Here is a 17,446-nt window from a genome sequence, read left to right on the forward strand (position 1 = left end):
CGTCCGTTTGTACTCAGCATGGTGGGGTAAAGACACTGGGACAAAGGTGGGGATAAGTAACCTCTGAGACAAAGTCTTATGTTTGGTATTGATTGGGTTCTTGCTTAGTTTTTTGACCTTGAACAAACCAGGTCACCTTGGCTTCTGCTGTGATTTGAACATCTGTGTTCCCTTCAAAATTCATGTTGAAACTTAATCTCCAATGCAATAGGACCAAGAGGTGGGGCCTTTAGGAGGCGAGAAGGTAATGAGGGCTCTTCCCTTGTGAGTGGGATTAAGGCCACTATGAAAGAGGCTTCATACAATATTCAGCCTTTTTGCCTTAATGTCACTTCTGCTGTGTGAGGACACAGCATTTGTCCCCTCTGGCAGATGCAAAAACAAGCTTCCATTTTGTTTTGTTTTTTGAGACAGAGTCTCACTTTGTCATGCTAGGTAGAGTGCTGTGATGTCACAGCTCGCAGCAAACTCAAACTCTTGGGCTCAATCGATCCTCCTGCCTCCGCATCCCGAGTAGTTGGGACTATAGGTACCTGCCACAACACCCACCTAGTTTTTCTAGTTTTAGTGGAGAGGGGTTTTGTTTTTGTTCAGGCTTGTCTGGAACTCCTGAGCTCCAGCCTCCCAGAGTGCCAGGATTACAGGCGTGAGCCACTGGGCCTGTCTCTAGATTCCATTTTGGAAGCAAAAAGCAGCCTTTGCTAGATGCTGAACCTGCCGGAGCATTGATCTTAGACTTTCTAGCCTCTAGAACTGTGAAAAGTAAGTTTCTATTGTCTATAATTTACTCAGTCTCAAATGTTTTGTTATAGTTGCACCAGTGGGATAAAACAGCCTCAGTTTCCTTATCTGTTAAACAGGGGGAAACGTCCGCTCTTCAAACTTCACTGGACTTTAGTCAATACCAGCTCAGAGTCAATACACTTTTTATCTTTTCAGAGCCAATACATTTGTTGAACACTCTCAGCACCTTCATAAAGCAGTGGTCTTACCTATGATTACATGTTGGTATCCCTAGAAAGTCAATTAGAAAATCATTATAAAACTAAAAATATTTATATTTTTGAATAATGCCAAACAAGAAATATTTTGCATTTTATTGTACTATTGTGGAAAAAGAATGAACTCCATAGTTCTGAGGATAACAAAATGGTGCCGGATATTTAATTGCCCTTCTTTGATGCTTGGAGTTAAATCAATCTTCCCCTGCTAATTGCCTCAAACATTCTCTGGGCTTACAGAATAAACTGTGTTCTAATTTCCAGCACTTTGTGGTTTTATGTAAGAATATGAGAACAACACCCTTAGGTTATCACATAACTTTTTGCGTTAGATGCTGACAACTGAGCAGTTAAAACAAGTGGCATTTTGGTGTTTGTTGTCTACACAGGTCTAAGGGAGTATTTGTGAAGAATGATCCATGCATTTTAAGGGGAGTGGGGAAGAGAATCACAGGCATGTGGGGGGAGGAGAAGGTAAAATAATAGTAAAAAAACAGAGAAAATAAAAAGGTGCCTTAGTTTGGCCCTACCGTATTGTACAATTCCTCTAGTCTGGAGATGGTGAGAAAACGGTGCATGCTTACTCCATTCTCTATGAGTAATTTCACAAAATCCACTCTGTCCAGAACTAAGGCATCCAACATGGCTTGCTCCAGAGACCCCACCTGTAAATCGAGTCAATGAGTTAGTCCGCCCCAGGGTCCCGGGATATAGTTCTTTGGTGCTCACCTGAAAAGCTTAGCAATGGATACCTTGACACCTGGTAAGCCCTCATTGCACCCAACAATATGCTAGCAAGACTGTTCACTTTTGGGATAGCCACAGCCTGCCCTGTATTTTGGGGCCTGTCTTTGCAAATAAAAACGAAAGAAGGGATTTCTTTCTCGAATCTCTTTCTTGCACTGGGTCGTGAGAAAGTGCAAGGGTTTAGTAGGCCTTTGCCCCTTCACAATTCTCTGACCAAACTTCTGCCAACACCAGTGAAGTCTAAAGTGGGTCATTTTCTGTCTTCATTTTCATCATCCTCAGGCTCAGAAAGAGCCTCCTGGCTGACTCGAGAAGAGGGACCCAAATAGACAGACCACTGGACTTAAATAGATGCTGGGTCTCTGTGTAGAAGTGGACAAGACCATGGACAAGATGGTGTCACTTAACTAAAAAAAGAAGAGCCTGCTTTCTGGAATTGCCACAGGCTAGGGTTTTTATTTAATTCCTTTCACAGAAACTTCATAATGTCTAGACTCTGACAAATGTTTCTGTGCTAGCAATCCATGAGCATTGAATGAAGACAGGTGCCCGCTCCCAGGCAGAAGCTCTGCAGGAAAGGAAGGGTTAAAAAAAGATTTGCCTGTGAGTGGTGTTATTTCAGGCACAGAAACCAAATCTCAGGCTGCAGGGCTGCCCCCTGTGGGTGCATGTACATACCACCCAAAGGCCAATTTCCCCCGTTTTTATTTTTGGTAGAGTCAGTTGAGGGAAAGAAACCAAGAACAGTTATATAAAGTGTTGGTTCTCTTGTGTTGTTCTTTTCACACAGGGAGGACCTGTGCTCAGCCACCAGGGCCAGATGGCACTTGCAGAGGGAAGCCTGCTAATTCTGCAACCTGAGGTGTGACCCAGCCATAAACCAGCATGAGGTGCCAGGGCTTGGGCTGCTACCTCTTCCTTTCACTCCCATCAAAGACAATCAGAAACAAACTGATAATTCCATTTAATTTTAATTAATACAACTTTGCCTCTCCCCCTTTCCCCTCCAGGAGTATTAAAAGAAATGGCATCATTTGCAGCTGAATATTTGCATCCTGGGCCACTCATAGAGATGGAAGCGTTTGGAATGTTTGGAGTTGTGGTCAGTCATTATTTCCACTAGGTGGCAGTGTTTCCCTAAATATGAGAAAGGGAGCCCAGTCCTGGGACTGTGCTGCAAAGGAATGGTTTCTATCCTAAAGAAAAGCTTCTTAACAAATACCCTTGCCCAAAGAAGCGGTCTTTTTCAAGGGTGACAACATATACTCTACCGGCCACTGTTGCCCATAAATAAAGATCTGGCTGCGAGCGATGTCGACTCTGTTCCAGGCTAAAGCTAAGCTCAGTTGGTCTGGGGCCGAGGCATTGGCTCCTGTGTGCAGACAAGTGGGAGAACAGAAAGGAAGAGAGAAAACAATGGTCAGTTCCGATACCAAGAAAACTTGCTCTGTCACTCTGCCACCGATCCCCTTTACTTGAAGAGCAGACTCGGCTAGAGAGTAGGGTTTCTCAAAATTGGCGCTATTGACATTTTGGGCAAGATCATTCTTTGTCTTGGGGCCCTCCTGTACATCACAGATAATAATTATTATTATGATGTTGTAAATTTTGTTAAAAGGTCTTTGAAACTCCATGCTCTTTTCATCCATAATTGCACTATTTATGGGTGCATGTGATATTTCATACATGCCGACAGGTACACTGTAATTATGCTAGCCTACCTGGACTCCAGACTGATGCAGACAATTCCAAGACAATCAAAAACATCTCCAGACATTGCCAAATGCTCCCGAATATGAAGGGAAGCAAAATCGGCCTCTTGAGAATCACTGCTCCACAGCCTGGCTAGTTAAACCTCAGGCCCTCGCCCTCGTCTGGACCTGCTAAACCACACTCGGTATTTTAGCAAGATAGATCCCTGGTGATAAAGTTTGAGAAGCGCTGCTGTCTGACACATTTTGTTCCTGCTGGTCAATCACTGGTGTTGAGACATCATTCAAATTATATTCTGCATAGGTAGGGGACAGTCATCAACTGGTGGGCCAACCTGTCACTGTACTAAAATAAATGAGTCCAGAAGGGCTTTAAAGAAGAAGGCAGAGAAGTGGTTTAGGTTTACTTTGATGTGTGAATAGAAACCACTGGAAAGATTTCCCAGTTTCCCATTATCCTCCAGCTGCTGTCTCTAGATCTGTCCAATTCATGTGGGGGCATTTACATTAAAATGAATTAAAATTAAATAAAATTAAAACTTTAATTCCTTAGTTATACAAGCTCCATTTCAAGTGCTCAGTCATGTGACTGGCAGCTGCTGAATCGGAGAGCACAGAGAGAAATCACTTTTATCATTGCAGGACAGGGATAGCACAGAGATGGAATGTTTCTATCATCATCTACTGGAAAAGAGCTGGGCTGATGGAAGCGTCCTGTCCATAAGTGCAGCCTGCCAGGAAGTGGGGTGTGAAGCTGAAGGAGGTGATGGCACAGCAGGTAGAAAGAACATGGGGTACAGGCAGGGGAACTGAGCTGCCCTTTCAAGATTGCATCAGTCTGGAATCCTCTATGCCAGCGATTCTCAGCCTGTGGGTCATGATCCCTTTGTAACAATGAAAATACATCGTGTCATTAGGAAGGTTGAGAACCACTCCTCTAAGACATCACCTTCTTGTCTGCAAAATGGGGACAAGATGACCCCATTTACAAGGCTGAGATGTTGTGAGACTGCAATGAGATCGTAGCCGTGAATTCCCAGGGGAACGTGTTTCTCACAATAACCAACACCCTTTGTGCACCAAGGAGGAGGCCCTTTGCCCAGCGTCATGCTGCTGGGTAGCCCCCAGCAGGAGAGGAGGGTAGAGGGACAGTGCTCTTCCCTGGCACAGAGTGTCTTAGCATACAGCATCTTCCAGGCCAACTACTGGGCCCTTCTAGTGTTGTCATATGTAACGTCCCAAATAATCCCAGGTATTGGGTCTTACTGTCTCCACTGGACAAATGAAGATACTGAGATTCAGAGAGGGCGGAGTGAACAAAAGTCAAATAGCTCCCAATGGAAGGAAAGGGGAATGTCATTCTTCACGGCCGCGCTGAGATGCAGGGAGCACCCTCTTCATTCCGTCACTGCTGCTGCTGTGTGGGAAGGAAGCAGGGAGGGCAAATGCTTTCCTCAGCAGTGGAGGCCAGAAGTGGTGAGGTGGGGGCAGGGTTCCTGGCGGTTAAGTTCTATCAGTGACTATTAAACTTGGAGGCATGTTAGAATCAACTGGGGAGCACTGCTCAGGGGGGCGCCCCTTACCAATTGCTTGTTTGGGGATCCCAGCGCTGATAGTTTTTAAAGCACTCCAGGTGTCGCCAACGTGCATTCAGGGGCCAGTGCATGATGTCCCTCCTCCCCGGCTTTCCTTTGCTTCTTCCCTCTGGGCTTTGAGATGCTGACATTAAGGATTGAGCAAAGCGCTTGCTAGACGAGCATTTCTCAGATGTGAGGATGCAAAAGTACAACACAGGGAAATTTTTAAAACACAGATTCTTGGGTCCTAACTCCAGACACTCTGATTCCGTAGTTCTGGGGTGGGGCGTGGGGTTCTGCATTTCCAATGAGCTGCCAGGCTGCTGCTGCTGCTGCTGCTGCTGATCTGGGGCCACACTAGGAATCACGGGCCCGAGAGAGCTGTGCTGCTACCTTCCCTTCACAGGTTAAAGAGCATCTCTGATTCCGGTTTCTGCATATTGATGGGTTTGGTACAAACTGCATCCTGGGAGTAAATTGACTGTGTTTGGAATGATGAATTCTAATTCAGTTTTCACAGGGATTTTCCTTTAAGAAAATGATTATCTACTCAGATAACGGTAGGGTCTGCACACTCATACTGGGTAACTGGCAGAGGAGGGCTGTCCAGAAAGTATCTAGCCTTTGTTAACACTATTTCTGATATTACGTGGTTGGATACTTTCCAGACAGCTCTCGTACACAAGTGATAAATAGAAATGTGTCCAAATGTACTGCCATCAATTTGGAGAGGAAAAGAGGTGATGGCTCACTGAGATGGCATCTGGAAGGCAGCACTGTAGATGTTCCTCCGCTTCTCTAGCTGGTCTATTGAATGGTGCTGACTTGCTTTAATCATTCCCTTTGCCATTTGTGGGTCACCCAAGTTAATACTAGCAGCACGAACTTGAACAGGAACACATAGCAGGAAGCAGTCAGGAGGGCAAGGTGCGCCGCGGACCAGAATGTAATTAGGTAAGTGTCAAGTGAAGGCGTGAAGCAAATGAGTCTTGACTTGTCAGAAATTGAAAACATATCACTCAGAATGGCCCTGGCAACAGTTTGGATCAGCAGCTCTCAATCCAGGTGACCAACCATCTTGGTTTGCTCTACAGCGTGGCAGTTTTAGCACTGAAATTCCTGCATCCTGGAGATGCCTCAGTCCTGAATAAACCCGGGTGGCTGGTCACGCTATTCTCAACCGTAGTTGTGTGCTGGAATTGCCTAAAGAGCTTTAGATGCACTCATGCCTGGTACGCACCCCAGAGATTCTGGTTCCATTGGTTTTGGGCATTGCAGTTTTTAAAAGCTCCCGAGTTTATTTTAATATGAAGGTAAGAGTAAAACCTTCTAATGTAGATAATGTACGTTCCTTCTCTGCCTGTTCATTTATTTATGCATTTAAAGATAACTACTTCATGCCTTCTTCTCTGGCAAGCACTGTGCCAGGAGGAAGACACAGATGAGAAGGACAGAATCCTCTGTCTTGAGTGCTTATGGCCTAGAGGAACAGAGAGGTCTGTAATTAAACATGCCACCTTATACAATAATACACTTATCTGCTCAATAGATATTCATTGAATACCTTCTGTTCCAGGAACTATTTTGGCATTGACCATCCAGTGGTGAACAAGATAGCTAAGGACACCATCTTTGCAGAGTTTACAGTCTACTGATGGCAGGGAAGTGCTCAGAAAATAAACAAATAAAGTAATAAACAATGTCTTTTCAGGCTGTGTGGGTGCTAAGGAGCAGTGCTACCCCCAGGGTATGAGGGACATGTGTTTATCTAAACAAATCAACCTGGCAGCATGCTTCTGACTACCCAGTTTTGCATGTTCCAATGACAGAAATATTGTCCCAGGGAGCTGGAGCAATCTTCCGCGGCCAGACTGCCCTCCCAAAGGCAAGGCATGGATTCCCTGGGTCACCTTGTAGGCACAAGTATGAAAGTTCTTTGGGACATCTGGTTGATCTCGTGTGGGAAGAAGAGATTGGAAAATGCCGTGAAGTATGGAAACAGATGTGGAGTCCTTATGGTTGTGGTTTGGGCTCAGAGGTGGGTCCTCCAAGCACCAGTCCAGGGGTGATAAGGATAGTCACCAGCATGAGGCGGGACCGCTGTTAGAATGAGCAGTCGGGCCCGACTGAGAGCGACATTTGAACTGAGACCTAAGTGAAGAGGAAAAGCCAATATGTGAAGAGTTGGGGAAAAGCGTTTCAGGAGAGGAAACATTAGGTGCAAAGGCGCTGATGTGGAAATGAATGTGAGTGCGGAGAAGACACACCAATCATGGTTTTATTGCTTTCTCTTTCTGCAGGATGTCAGGGAAGATTTTAGTGCATAAATAACAACCACGTGGATTTTAAGGCATTAGTTTACTAGACAAATGATACGGAGAAATGCACTCAGCAAAGGGAACAGGGTGTGCAAAGACTGGGCAGTGAAATACTATAGTGTATTTGAGAAGTTCACGGGAAGGCGTGGTACCTACATGCGTGGGGTGTAGCGTTGGTTAGAAGCAGAGAGAACCGAAGCTGACATGGCAGGATCTGTAAGTGATATGAAAGAGATTCCCCCTCATCTTGAGGGCACAGGACAACACTGAAGGACTTTGTCTTTGAAATGACACAGTCAGATTGTGTCTTAGAAAAATCCCTTTGGTAACACAGGGTGGAGGATGCACTGCACAGCACGAGGAAGGGCAGTTAGCAAAAGTTGCAACATTCTAGGAAAGAGTAATGAGGACCTGAAGGAGATGCCGGCACAGGGATGTTTAGAGAGCAAAACGGATAGCCTTGGGTGATAGGCTTGAAGTGGGGAGCAAGGGAGAAAGAGAAGTCAAAAGCAGCCTCCTAGTCTTTCACCTGGAAGCCCGGCTATATAACGGCCAACTGAGATTGGCAATGTAGGATAAAAATAAGGTCTTTTGAGCAGAGAAAATTTTTTTCTGAATATATTGAGCTCAAGGAGTCAATCCACGTGGCAATGACCAGAGGCCATTGGATATTGAGGTCTGGAGCAGGGAGCAGTGAGAGCTGGAGACAGAGACTTGGGAAACATTAGCATGAAAGGCACAAGAAAGAGAGGGTAAAAGATGGACAACCGAATACAAAGAATGCTTAAAAGGTGTGAAAGTAACTCGATGATGTGGCCCGGCAACAGAGGACAGACAGACAGCTGAGGACAGCCACCCACCACCAGCCCTGCACACTCGCACGCACAGGAACTCTCCTGCTGAGGAGGATGCCAGCCCACATCCCCTATGAGCCACATCTCAGAAACTCTCAGATCATCGCTGATAGGGAAAATTCACTTCCCTCATGAAGATGTGCGCAGCTACTGCTGTTGATAGTAAAGTTACACCTTCTATGTGCATGCGGATTCAACATGCACAGGTGCCATTAAAGAAAAAAAAACCTGAAAAAAAAGGCATGAAAGGAAAACAAATCTTAGAAAAGGACCACCCCAAACAGTCACAGAGACAGGAAGAGAACCCAGAGGTTCTCACCCCAAACAGTCACAGAGACAGGAAGAGAACCCAGAGGCCATGGTGCCTTCAACTGTGGGAAGAGACACGTTCATGAAAGATAGAGGGGTCCACAGGCAAAGGCTGGAACAGGGACAAATGAGCAGGACTGGCCTCCTTCTCCCCTAATCTGCTGATTTCCTGGTTCCAGTTTCTGTATCTATGGGTTTATTTTCTTCCCTTCCCTGGAAAGCAAACCTCAGGAGGTGAGGTGTTTAGTTGACTTTATCCACTGTTTTATTCACACAGTCCAGAACATTGCCTGGTATCTAAGTGTGTCTGTTTGGGCTTCTGTAACACAATCCTATACAGCGGGTGGTTTATATACAACAGAAATTATCTCTCACAGTTTTGGAGGCTGGGAAGTTCAAGATCAAGTACTGGCAGATTTAGTGTGTGGTGAGGGAGCTTCCTTCTGATTGTAGGCAGTGTGTTCTTGCTGTGTCCTCACGTGGTACAAGGGGCAAGAAGGGCATCTTGGGCCTCTTGGATAAGGGCACTGATCCCATTCATGAGGGCTCGGCCCCATGACCCAAGCACCTTCTAAAGCCCTGTCTCCTAATACTGTCACCTTAGTGGTTAAGATCACAACACATAAATTCTGGGGGGACACAAGCATTCAGAGCAGGGTGTTCAGTAGGTATTTGTTAAACAGATGAATGAACCTAGAACAGGATTTGGATTTGGCGATTATTAAATCTTTGATGATACTAGTGTGTGTACCTGTAATAGAGTGTGGGATTTGGAGCCTGTCTGCAACCTCTTCCTTCAAGTAAAGTGGGGTGGGATGGGATAAAGGGAAAGACATGGCAAATATATAATCACTATGTCACAAGGAATCGAGTGGTGCCACTGGTGCTGTACCAGTAAGAAGTCCTGAGCGCTTCCCATCACTGCAGTCAAGGCAGCTCTAAGGAGGAAGTAGAATTTGACCAGACTGGGAAGAGATGGTGGGTACTTGTACAAATGAAGTTTGTAGTAGCTGAGTGATGGAACCCAGAAGACGTTCTTGGGAACTTTATATTGGGAAAGGGCTGTTGCAGTGTGACTGGGTTAAGGATTTTGAGATGGAGAGATTATTCTGGATTATCCAGTGGGCAGTGAAAGGTAAGTACAAAGCTCCTCATAACAAGAAGACAGGTGATGAAAGTAGCAGCAGGAGATGTGACAGAGAAAGCAGGAGGTTGGACTGACTCAAGGAAGGTGCAGTCAGATGAGGAGTGGAGGCAGCATGGAGCTGCCCAGGGGAATGATTCACCCCGAAGTCTCCAGAAGGAACACAGCCCTGTCCACACCTTGATTGTAGACTTCTGAGAGAACTCTAAGAGAATAGACTTTTGTTTTCACAGCAGTAATAGGAAAGTCATACAGAGCTGTTAAAAACACTCTGTTGTAGGCCGGGTGCGGTGGCTCATGCCTCTGGGAGGCCAAAGCTGGTGGATCATCTGCGCTCAGAAGTTACAGACCAGCCTGAGTCAGAGTGAGACCCCATGTCTAAAAATAGCTGGGCATCAGGGAAGGTGCCTTAGTCTTAGCTACTTGGGTGGCTGAGGCAAGAGGATGTCTTGAGCTAAAGAGTTTGAGGTTGCTGTGAGCTATGACGCCACAGCTCTCTACCAAAGGTGACAAAGTGAGACTCTGTCTCAAAAAAAAAAAAAAAATACTGTCACAGGTAGACCAAGGAAAAAAGGGAGTTAGAAATGAGAAAGGAAGTATTTCTTTGACAATATGGCTGTGGGGTAGAGCAGAACTCTCCAAATTTAATGTGCATACGATCTGTTTAAACAGCAGTTCTCATTCCCTCAGCCTGGGGTGGTGCCCCTACTTTTATCTCTTTAGATAGCACTGATTAATTTTCTAATGTAATAAAAATTAGTATATATTATCTTCCTCCCTTTCCTCAATTTTAGATTATAAGATTACATTTTTAGTGTTTTCCTTTGTGCTGTTAAATTTCTATTGTGCTGTTGTATTTCTATTTACTAGTGCTTAAATTGCCCGTCACAAATTATATTCTTGATTATAGCAAATAAAAAGTACAGATAACACAATGAGGCATAACGCCTACCACGTCTGTCTCTACACATCTTTCCTCATGCTCTCAACTTTTAAAAATAATTTCTACATTACATAGCAAGTAACATTTACATTTCTTTCTGTTACTCTAATTCCCATTTTTGTTCTTATTTTAGCTCTATTAGATTCTAGTATCGATGGTCACAATTCATTCTTTTTCTTTTCTTTTCTTTTTTTTTGCCAGAGTATAGCACCCAAGGATTCCTTGGTTGGTAGGTTGAATTCTCCTCTAGTAAGTTTTTCAAGAAGGATACATGAAAATAATATTTCCAGAGTTCTAGAATGTTTCAAACTGCTTTTCAGTAGACTTTATATTTGAATGATATTGGGTTAATATAAAATCTATTGCCGTACTGTCTCCAGGCATGAAATATTACTGTACAAAGTCCCAAGTCCAGTTTTATTTTTACCCTCACAAGTGACTTAATCATTTTTTCTGGTGGCCTAAAGTGTTCTTTATTTTTCTTTCAAATTTGGTAACTTTACTAGGATATATCTGGGCCTTGATGATGTTAGGTCAGTTTTTCCTGGCATAAAGTGGTGCCTGCCATATCTAGGTCAAGTTTAAGTTTAAAATAAAAAAATTCCTAAATTATATATAAGTGTGTGTGTGTGTGTGTGTATACACACACTTATATATAATTTAGGAATTTATATATATATATATATGCATGTATATATATTATTGTGTATATATAATATATTTATTTAGCAACTTTGGTCGCCACCTACCATCCTGTCCAGGGCAATTTCAGTGGACCAGTGGAGCAAATGCAAAATGGGAATGCCTTAAAAGAATAAATGACAAAAATGTTTTCCTATATTATTTTTCTGCATTTCTTGGGGTGCAGCAGGAAAGGTGGTCACCCCCTTGCTGGTCACACAATGCATTTTTCTATTAAACAAAAAAACAATGATAAAAATTTGTAACAGTTGATGGGAGTGAGTGAGTGAGTGTAGCCGCTTGATCTGGTCCATTTCTGGATGAAGTCTCGTCTAGCAGGAGAATAAGGAACACAGAGCTTCATTTACAAGGGGCACAGGACCAATGGAGATTTTTTCCCTTGAAATGAGAGGAAACTTGTTTTGTTCACTGCCAGACTTCACGGGCGCAATGTGGCCACTTAAAAGTGTTGACCGTAGTTCAGTGGTTAGGGCGCCGGCCACATGCACCGAGGCTGGTAGGTTCACACCTGGACGGGGCCTGCTAAACAACAGTGACAACTGCACCCAGAAAATAGCCGGGTGTTGTGGTGGATGCCTGTGGTCCCAGCTACTTGGGAGGCTGAGGCAAGAGAATCTCTTCATCCCAGGAGTTTGAGGTTGCTGTGAGCTGTGACACTACAGCACTCTACTCAGGGTGACATAGTGAGACCCTGTCTCAATTAAAAAACAAAAAAAAGTGTTGACCTGTCAGGACGCTGCTGTATGGCACAGAGGGCGCTGGGCTCTGGGACAGCCCTAAGCTCACCCACTTAAGAGGGCGTGGGAACCAGGGCCCGAGGGGACAGACACTGCGCACCGGAGACGGGCGGAGAGGACAGGGCCCGCCGCTCGCCCCCAGCCCAGCTCCAGCCTCCGGGCTCCCGCAGGCCATTCCCCAAGAAGTGGCTCCAGTGTCAACCCGCCTGGCCCGAGCAGAAGTCTGCGGAATTACAAGAGTATCATATTTCCTGGGATCCACGAGTCTGATTTTCTTCCTTGGAGTCACCAGTCATGCTTACGCTGGGTCTCCCTTTTCTGTCTTATCATTTCCCTTGAATTCCAAGCAACTCATTCCCACTGAATTTTATTTCTCTGTGTATTTCCATCGTCCGCGTCCTGCCCGAGTTTCCAGGGTGCGTATTTGATCTGACGGTTCCTGCTCAGTGCTGGGCCGAGTTACTTTTGACCCTCCGCGTCCTCCCTGAGCGCGTCTCCCACGCGCAGCCCTGTCGCCGCCTGGGCTCCTCTCACCCGAATCTGGGTCTTCCAACTCGGAAATACTTCCTCACGGATGAACGCTTCGTTAAGACTGGACATTTTAAAATTTTATGACACGCTTATTCATAATGTTCATCTGTTCCCTGGAAACATTTTTATAAAGAGTATTCTTCTGTTAATACGTTTTGTTATTACTATTTTTTGCAGATTAATGTAAGGCTACAATGAGGTTAAAAACTTTGCATTTGTTAGAGTCCCGTTGTCATTTTGTTATTTTTTCCTTACAAGATCTCTGTACGTAGTCTATGCTAATTCCCTGTTTATTTTTACCATGTGATGAGCATTCCGGGCTAGTTATTACCCCAACCGGAAGGCTTTCTTCTAAGCCACTGCAAAGTCAAGCTCCCTCCCGCAAGCATGGCTTATCTGCAAACTCAGACGTGCAGCCCCCACTCTGATTCTGTGTGCTCAGCAGGGCCGGGCGGGACTCCCGCCGCCCTCCAGCTCTCATTCATCCCCGCACTATTTCAAACAAAGGACAGCATTGGGCATCGTGGGGTGTAACCCGCATCCAGGCGTGGCATTTTTGTTGGTGCTTTCTGAGGACTGCCACTGCCCACTGATTCCTCTCGCCTCAGCTCTCCCCTTCCTCCCACACTACTTTGGAATTCACTTCCTCCTTTCACCAGAAATGCAGCTTACTTTGTATTTTTCTTTCCTTTGCCTTATTAGTTCTCAAAGCCCTGGGAGAAGAAGAGAAGAGCGATGAGTTTACATAGCCAGGCCGATATTGCAAGTCCTGAAGGGTCTTTTGGGTGGGAGAGGGTCTGATGGGAGCGTGGCATTAGCGGCGTTCCTCTGGCTGAAGCGTGCAGATGGGCAGGACTGTGCTCAATAAGCAGCAGGAAGATCCCGTGAGAGGCCGGCACAACAAATCCGGCGAAACTCCTGCAGGCCTGATGGTGCTGAATGAGGAAGGAAAGCAGGGACAGCCATGCCGGATAGTGCGGTGGCAAGAAATGCTCCAAACCGGCAAGAGTTTCCTCAAGCAAAGGGAGGAGGAATTTACTGGAGGCCTTGAGCTTAGATAAGTGAAAAGATAGTGGGGAAAATGAGGTAGAAATAAACTTCAGGAGAAAAAAATCAGTTTGTTATTATTATTATTTTTTGAGACAGAGTCTCACTATGTTGCCCTCCATACAGTGCCCTGGCATCAGAGCTCACAGCAACCTCAAACTCTTGAGCCCAAATGATTATCCTGCCTCAGCTTCCCAAGTAGCTGGGACTACAGGCACCTGCCACAATGCCCTGCTAATTTTTGGGGCTGGAGCCCTCCAGCATCAGTGTATGTGGCTGGTACCCCACCCACTGAGCACAGGCACTGCCATATTATTTATTTTTATTTACAGTTAATTTGAGGTGCCCAGTGACATCCAAGGGAGTTTTCCAGTAAGTAATCAGAAAACAGGTGCAGAGAGGGAAGCCAGGGTCAGAGGAAAGTCTAGGGGCTTTCATAGAGATGGAACATTTGAAGTCAGAGTACTTTGTCAGTTTGGCAGAAGGTGAAGGGAAGAAGTGAGAGGGTCTGATGAAGGAGAGAGAGTGGTCAGAAGGGCGGAATATTCAGGATCTCTGACACCAAGGAGAAGTAAGAGTAAATAAGATTATCATCATGCAGTGAGGGCCAGTGACATGTTGGGCATGTTACGTGTATCACATTATTTAATGTTCACAAAAAATATGTCTGGCATATTTTTATCCCCAACTTGCTAATTGGAAAATAGGCTCAGAAGGGTGCACTAACTCATAGTACCAGGCTTGAAACTGAGGACTTCCCTTAAAGTAGAAAAGAGTTGCAGTAAGGACTAGATAAAGTCAACACTGTCAAAAGTTCCTGAGAGGTTCTGGAAGGGGTTTCATTGAAGTTAGAAGACTAAGCAGCAGTGTCCAAGCTTCTTCTTTTCAGCTGCACATGGGAAGAAGAGTTGTCTTGGGCCACACAAAAAACACACAAACAAAAGCTGATGAGCCAAAAAAAAAAAAAAAAAAAAAAGGTCCCTGCACATTTTCCTCAATATCTGACACCACAGATGCAGAGTGAAACAGTCCTCATGTAATCTGCATGTGGCCCCTGGGCTGTAGGTTGGACACACCTGAGAGTCTTTGGGAGTTATGGAAAGCTCTGTGAGTGAATTGTTGGGGTAGAGTCTAGAAGGTGAGAGTTTGCTGTGAGTGAATGAGTCAAGAGTTTAGAGTGGGAGGCGGCGAGGAAGGCTGTAGGAAGGTGGATGCAGACCACCTTTCAGAGCATGACGGTAAAGAGGAGAAAAGTTAAGATGCCACCGTGAGGGGCTCAGTGGAGAGATGCCTGGGTCTTCTTAGGGGACGGGGGCCTGAATGTGTTTGTAGCAGAAGGGGACAAAAAAAAAAAAAACAAAACACTGGAAAGGGGGGCATTGAAAGTGTAAGAGGAAAGAGCAAGTGCACGCTGGGTCAGCTGTTAGAGCAGGGAGGCCAGGAGGGAGTTCGTTTTATCCTGGATGAGAGGACTGCAGAGGGATCAGGAAAAGCAAAGAGGGTTAATGAAGAAATTAATGTACGTGAATGAAAAATAATCATAGGAAGGGACTGAGCTGAACCTGAATATTATACATGTAAGAGAGTTTGCCATCTGCGGAAGGTGAGAGGGAGCAGCGGCCTGCAGGATGCCTTGGAAGGGAAGGCTCAAAGAAGAATAGGGGCTGCTGATCAGTCAGGTGCCACTTGAGGCAAGATCACAAATATGTTGCGAAGCCACTGCAGACACGTTGCAGGAAATACTTATTTGGGGACTTGAGCATCAACGTTTGGGGGAATTTTTTTTGAATACCTCAAGCATGGCTAACTGCTTCACTGAGTTGTAAATGGAGGCTCTGGACCCTCTTTAGGAGAGAAGCTCACTGAGGAGGTCAGCATCTCATCTGACGCAGATGGGTCCAGTCTGGTCCTGCTGGATGGACTGGGATGGGGAGGGGCGGAGGACTTGCTGGCCTGGCATTGTTCATCATCGGGCCCCAATTCTGTAACATATACAATAATACCACCTATTTTTTTAACTAGTTGAGGGGCATTTCTTCTTGTTGAAGTCTTTGGACTTTTGTTTTAGTCTTCCGTAAAAAACTTGTCTGGATTAAATGTTCTTCTCAGGGGTTTGATTCATTTCTATCAGTTTATTTAACCAGATATGGTAAGGCCTACACCACTTAAAATCCATCCTGTTATTAAAAGACATCAGATTGTCTGTCTCTGTGAAGACCCTTGAGGTGGAAGGAAACTTGCAAGGCCCTATCACGTGTCGGGGTTGCTAGGCGACACCTGGGGTTGTCTCCCACAGTGGAGACCTCCACCCTGGGGAGCCTCTGTTAGGAATGTGGCTGCTTCCTGGAGGAAAACCATATTAAAGGCCTGAAACATGCACACAAAAAACTAGATGAGTCTGTGCATAATTTATTCTTTGTTCTATTTTCTTGCCCTGAATGATGACTATCTCCTCTTGGTAAAAAGAACTTTAGCTGAATCCCAAGAGAAAGTTAGAAGGAATTAGGAAAAACTGAATTAACGTCAGCTGAAGACATTTCTTCTTGGCTTACAAACAAAACAGGAAGCTGAAGGAAATAGGAAGATAAGGTTTTCTTTCTTGGTATATCTTTAATAAAGGAGAAAGATAATAACTAATATTTTTGTAATGCTTAGCTTGTGCCAGGCACCGTGTTAATGAGGTGAATTCTCACAACAGCCTAGAAGGTGCCATGGTCGTCATTTTACATATGAAGAAACGAGGGCACAAAATGGGGTCCGAGGGCAAGTAGCCAGGAAGGGCCAGAGACGAGAGTCCAGCCCAGGCGGCAGTCTGCTGTCAGAGCTGAAATCCTTGATGTCTTCATTTTAGTGTCTTTGGGGATGGAAAAGGGGGATCTAGTCCATCTAGTCCTTCCAGTCGGAGAGCTGGGTTCCCAGGGAGGTTTATTGATTCAGCAAATTTCACTGAACTCCAGTTCTTTGCCAGCCTTCATTGTAGGTACTGGGGCAACAGTGCTGGACCCAAGTCTCCACCCTCAGGGAGGAAAAACCATGTGGGTACGTGTACACACATACACCCCCTCACAGTGGGGGCCAAGAAATGTATACACATTTTAAGAAAGGAAAAAACAGTATTAAAATAGTAGTACCCAGTATGTAACGATAACAAAAGATGAATACCAGTCACATGTGAGCACCTTTTGTAACTGAGACGTCAAGCATGATTTGAGTATTATAATTTTAATAAAGTTTTTTTCTTTCTAATGATGTGTATACATTTTTTTGCACCCTCTGTATTCTTAATATATGTACACCCTCACACACAAATATACAGGGTCCCCAAAGTCACCCATAAAGTTACCACACATAGGGAAATTGGAAAGTTGTGGTTCAATCTACCTTTTTATAAAATATTCATAACAAAACTTACAAAGAGGTGGCTGACATATCAAGAATATTTTGTAAAATTTTGTAATGAATATTTTGTAAGTAAAGGTCCATTTAACTGCAATTTCCACTATACAGAATTTCTGTGTATAGTGATTTTACGGGTGACTTCAGGGACACTCCATATATATGTATAGAGACAGAGTGATGGAGGGCAATTGAGATTGGGGGGATTTTCCCCCCTCCTCAATTCACCCTGGGGTTCTATTAGTGAGCCTCTATTTTGGGGAAAGCTCTTTGAAGGTCACCTAATAGTCTATGCTAATTTCTGAAGCAAGTCAAAATGAACTCAGAGTTATTCATTTTATGTAGAACAGCAAACATGGATTCTAAATGGACTCCACCCACACTTGCCAGCCCCATTCATCCGAATCACTTCACCCTGAGTGAAATCT

General features: G+C 44.8%; 1 protein-coding gene across 23 annotated transcripts in view; it reads right to left on the bottom strand.

The window, feature by feature from the left end:
* Positions 1-17,446, bottom strand: part of TRPM3 (transient receptor potential cation channel subfamily M member 3) — a 559,493-nt gene that overhangs the window by 101,214 nt on the left and 440,833 nt on the right. For 19 of the 23 annotated variants that reach the window (XM_003782940.1, XM_003782943.1, XM_003782941.1 and 16 more), the window contains 2 exons: positions 3,020-3,120; positions 1,532-1,666 (listed from right to left, as the gene is read on the bottom strand). In XM_003782940.1, coding sequence (XP_003782988.1) covers positions 1,532-1,666; positions 3,020-3,120 — 236 coding nt within the window. The remainder of the gene's footprint in view (positions 1-1,531; positions 1,667-3,019; positions 3,121-17,446) is intronic. The other 4 variants (XM_012813916.1, XM_012813915.1, XM_012813906.1 and 1 more) reach the window with 1 other exon arrangement.

This window comes from Otolemur garnettii, unplaced genomic scaffold (genome assembly GCF_000181295.1).
Source record: "Otolemur garnettii isolate 467f Iridium unplaced genomic scaffold, OtoGar3 scaffold00006, whole genome shotgun sequence".
NCBI classification, from domain to species: domain Eukaryota; kingdom Metazoa; phylum Chordata; class Mammalia; order Primates; family Galagidae; genus Otolemur; species Otolemur garnettii.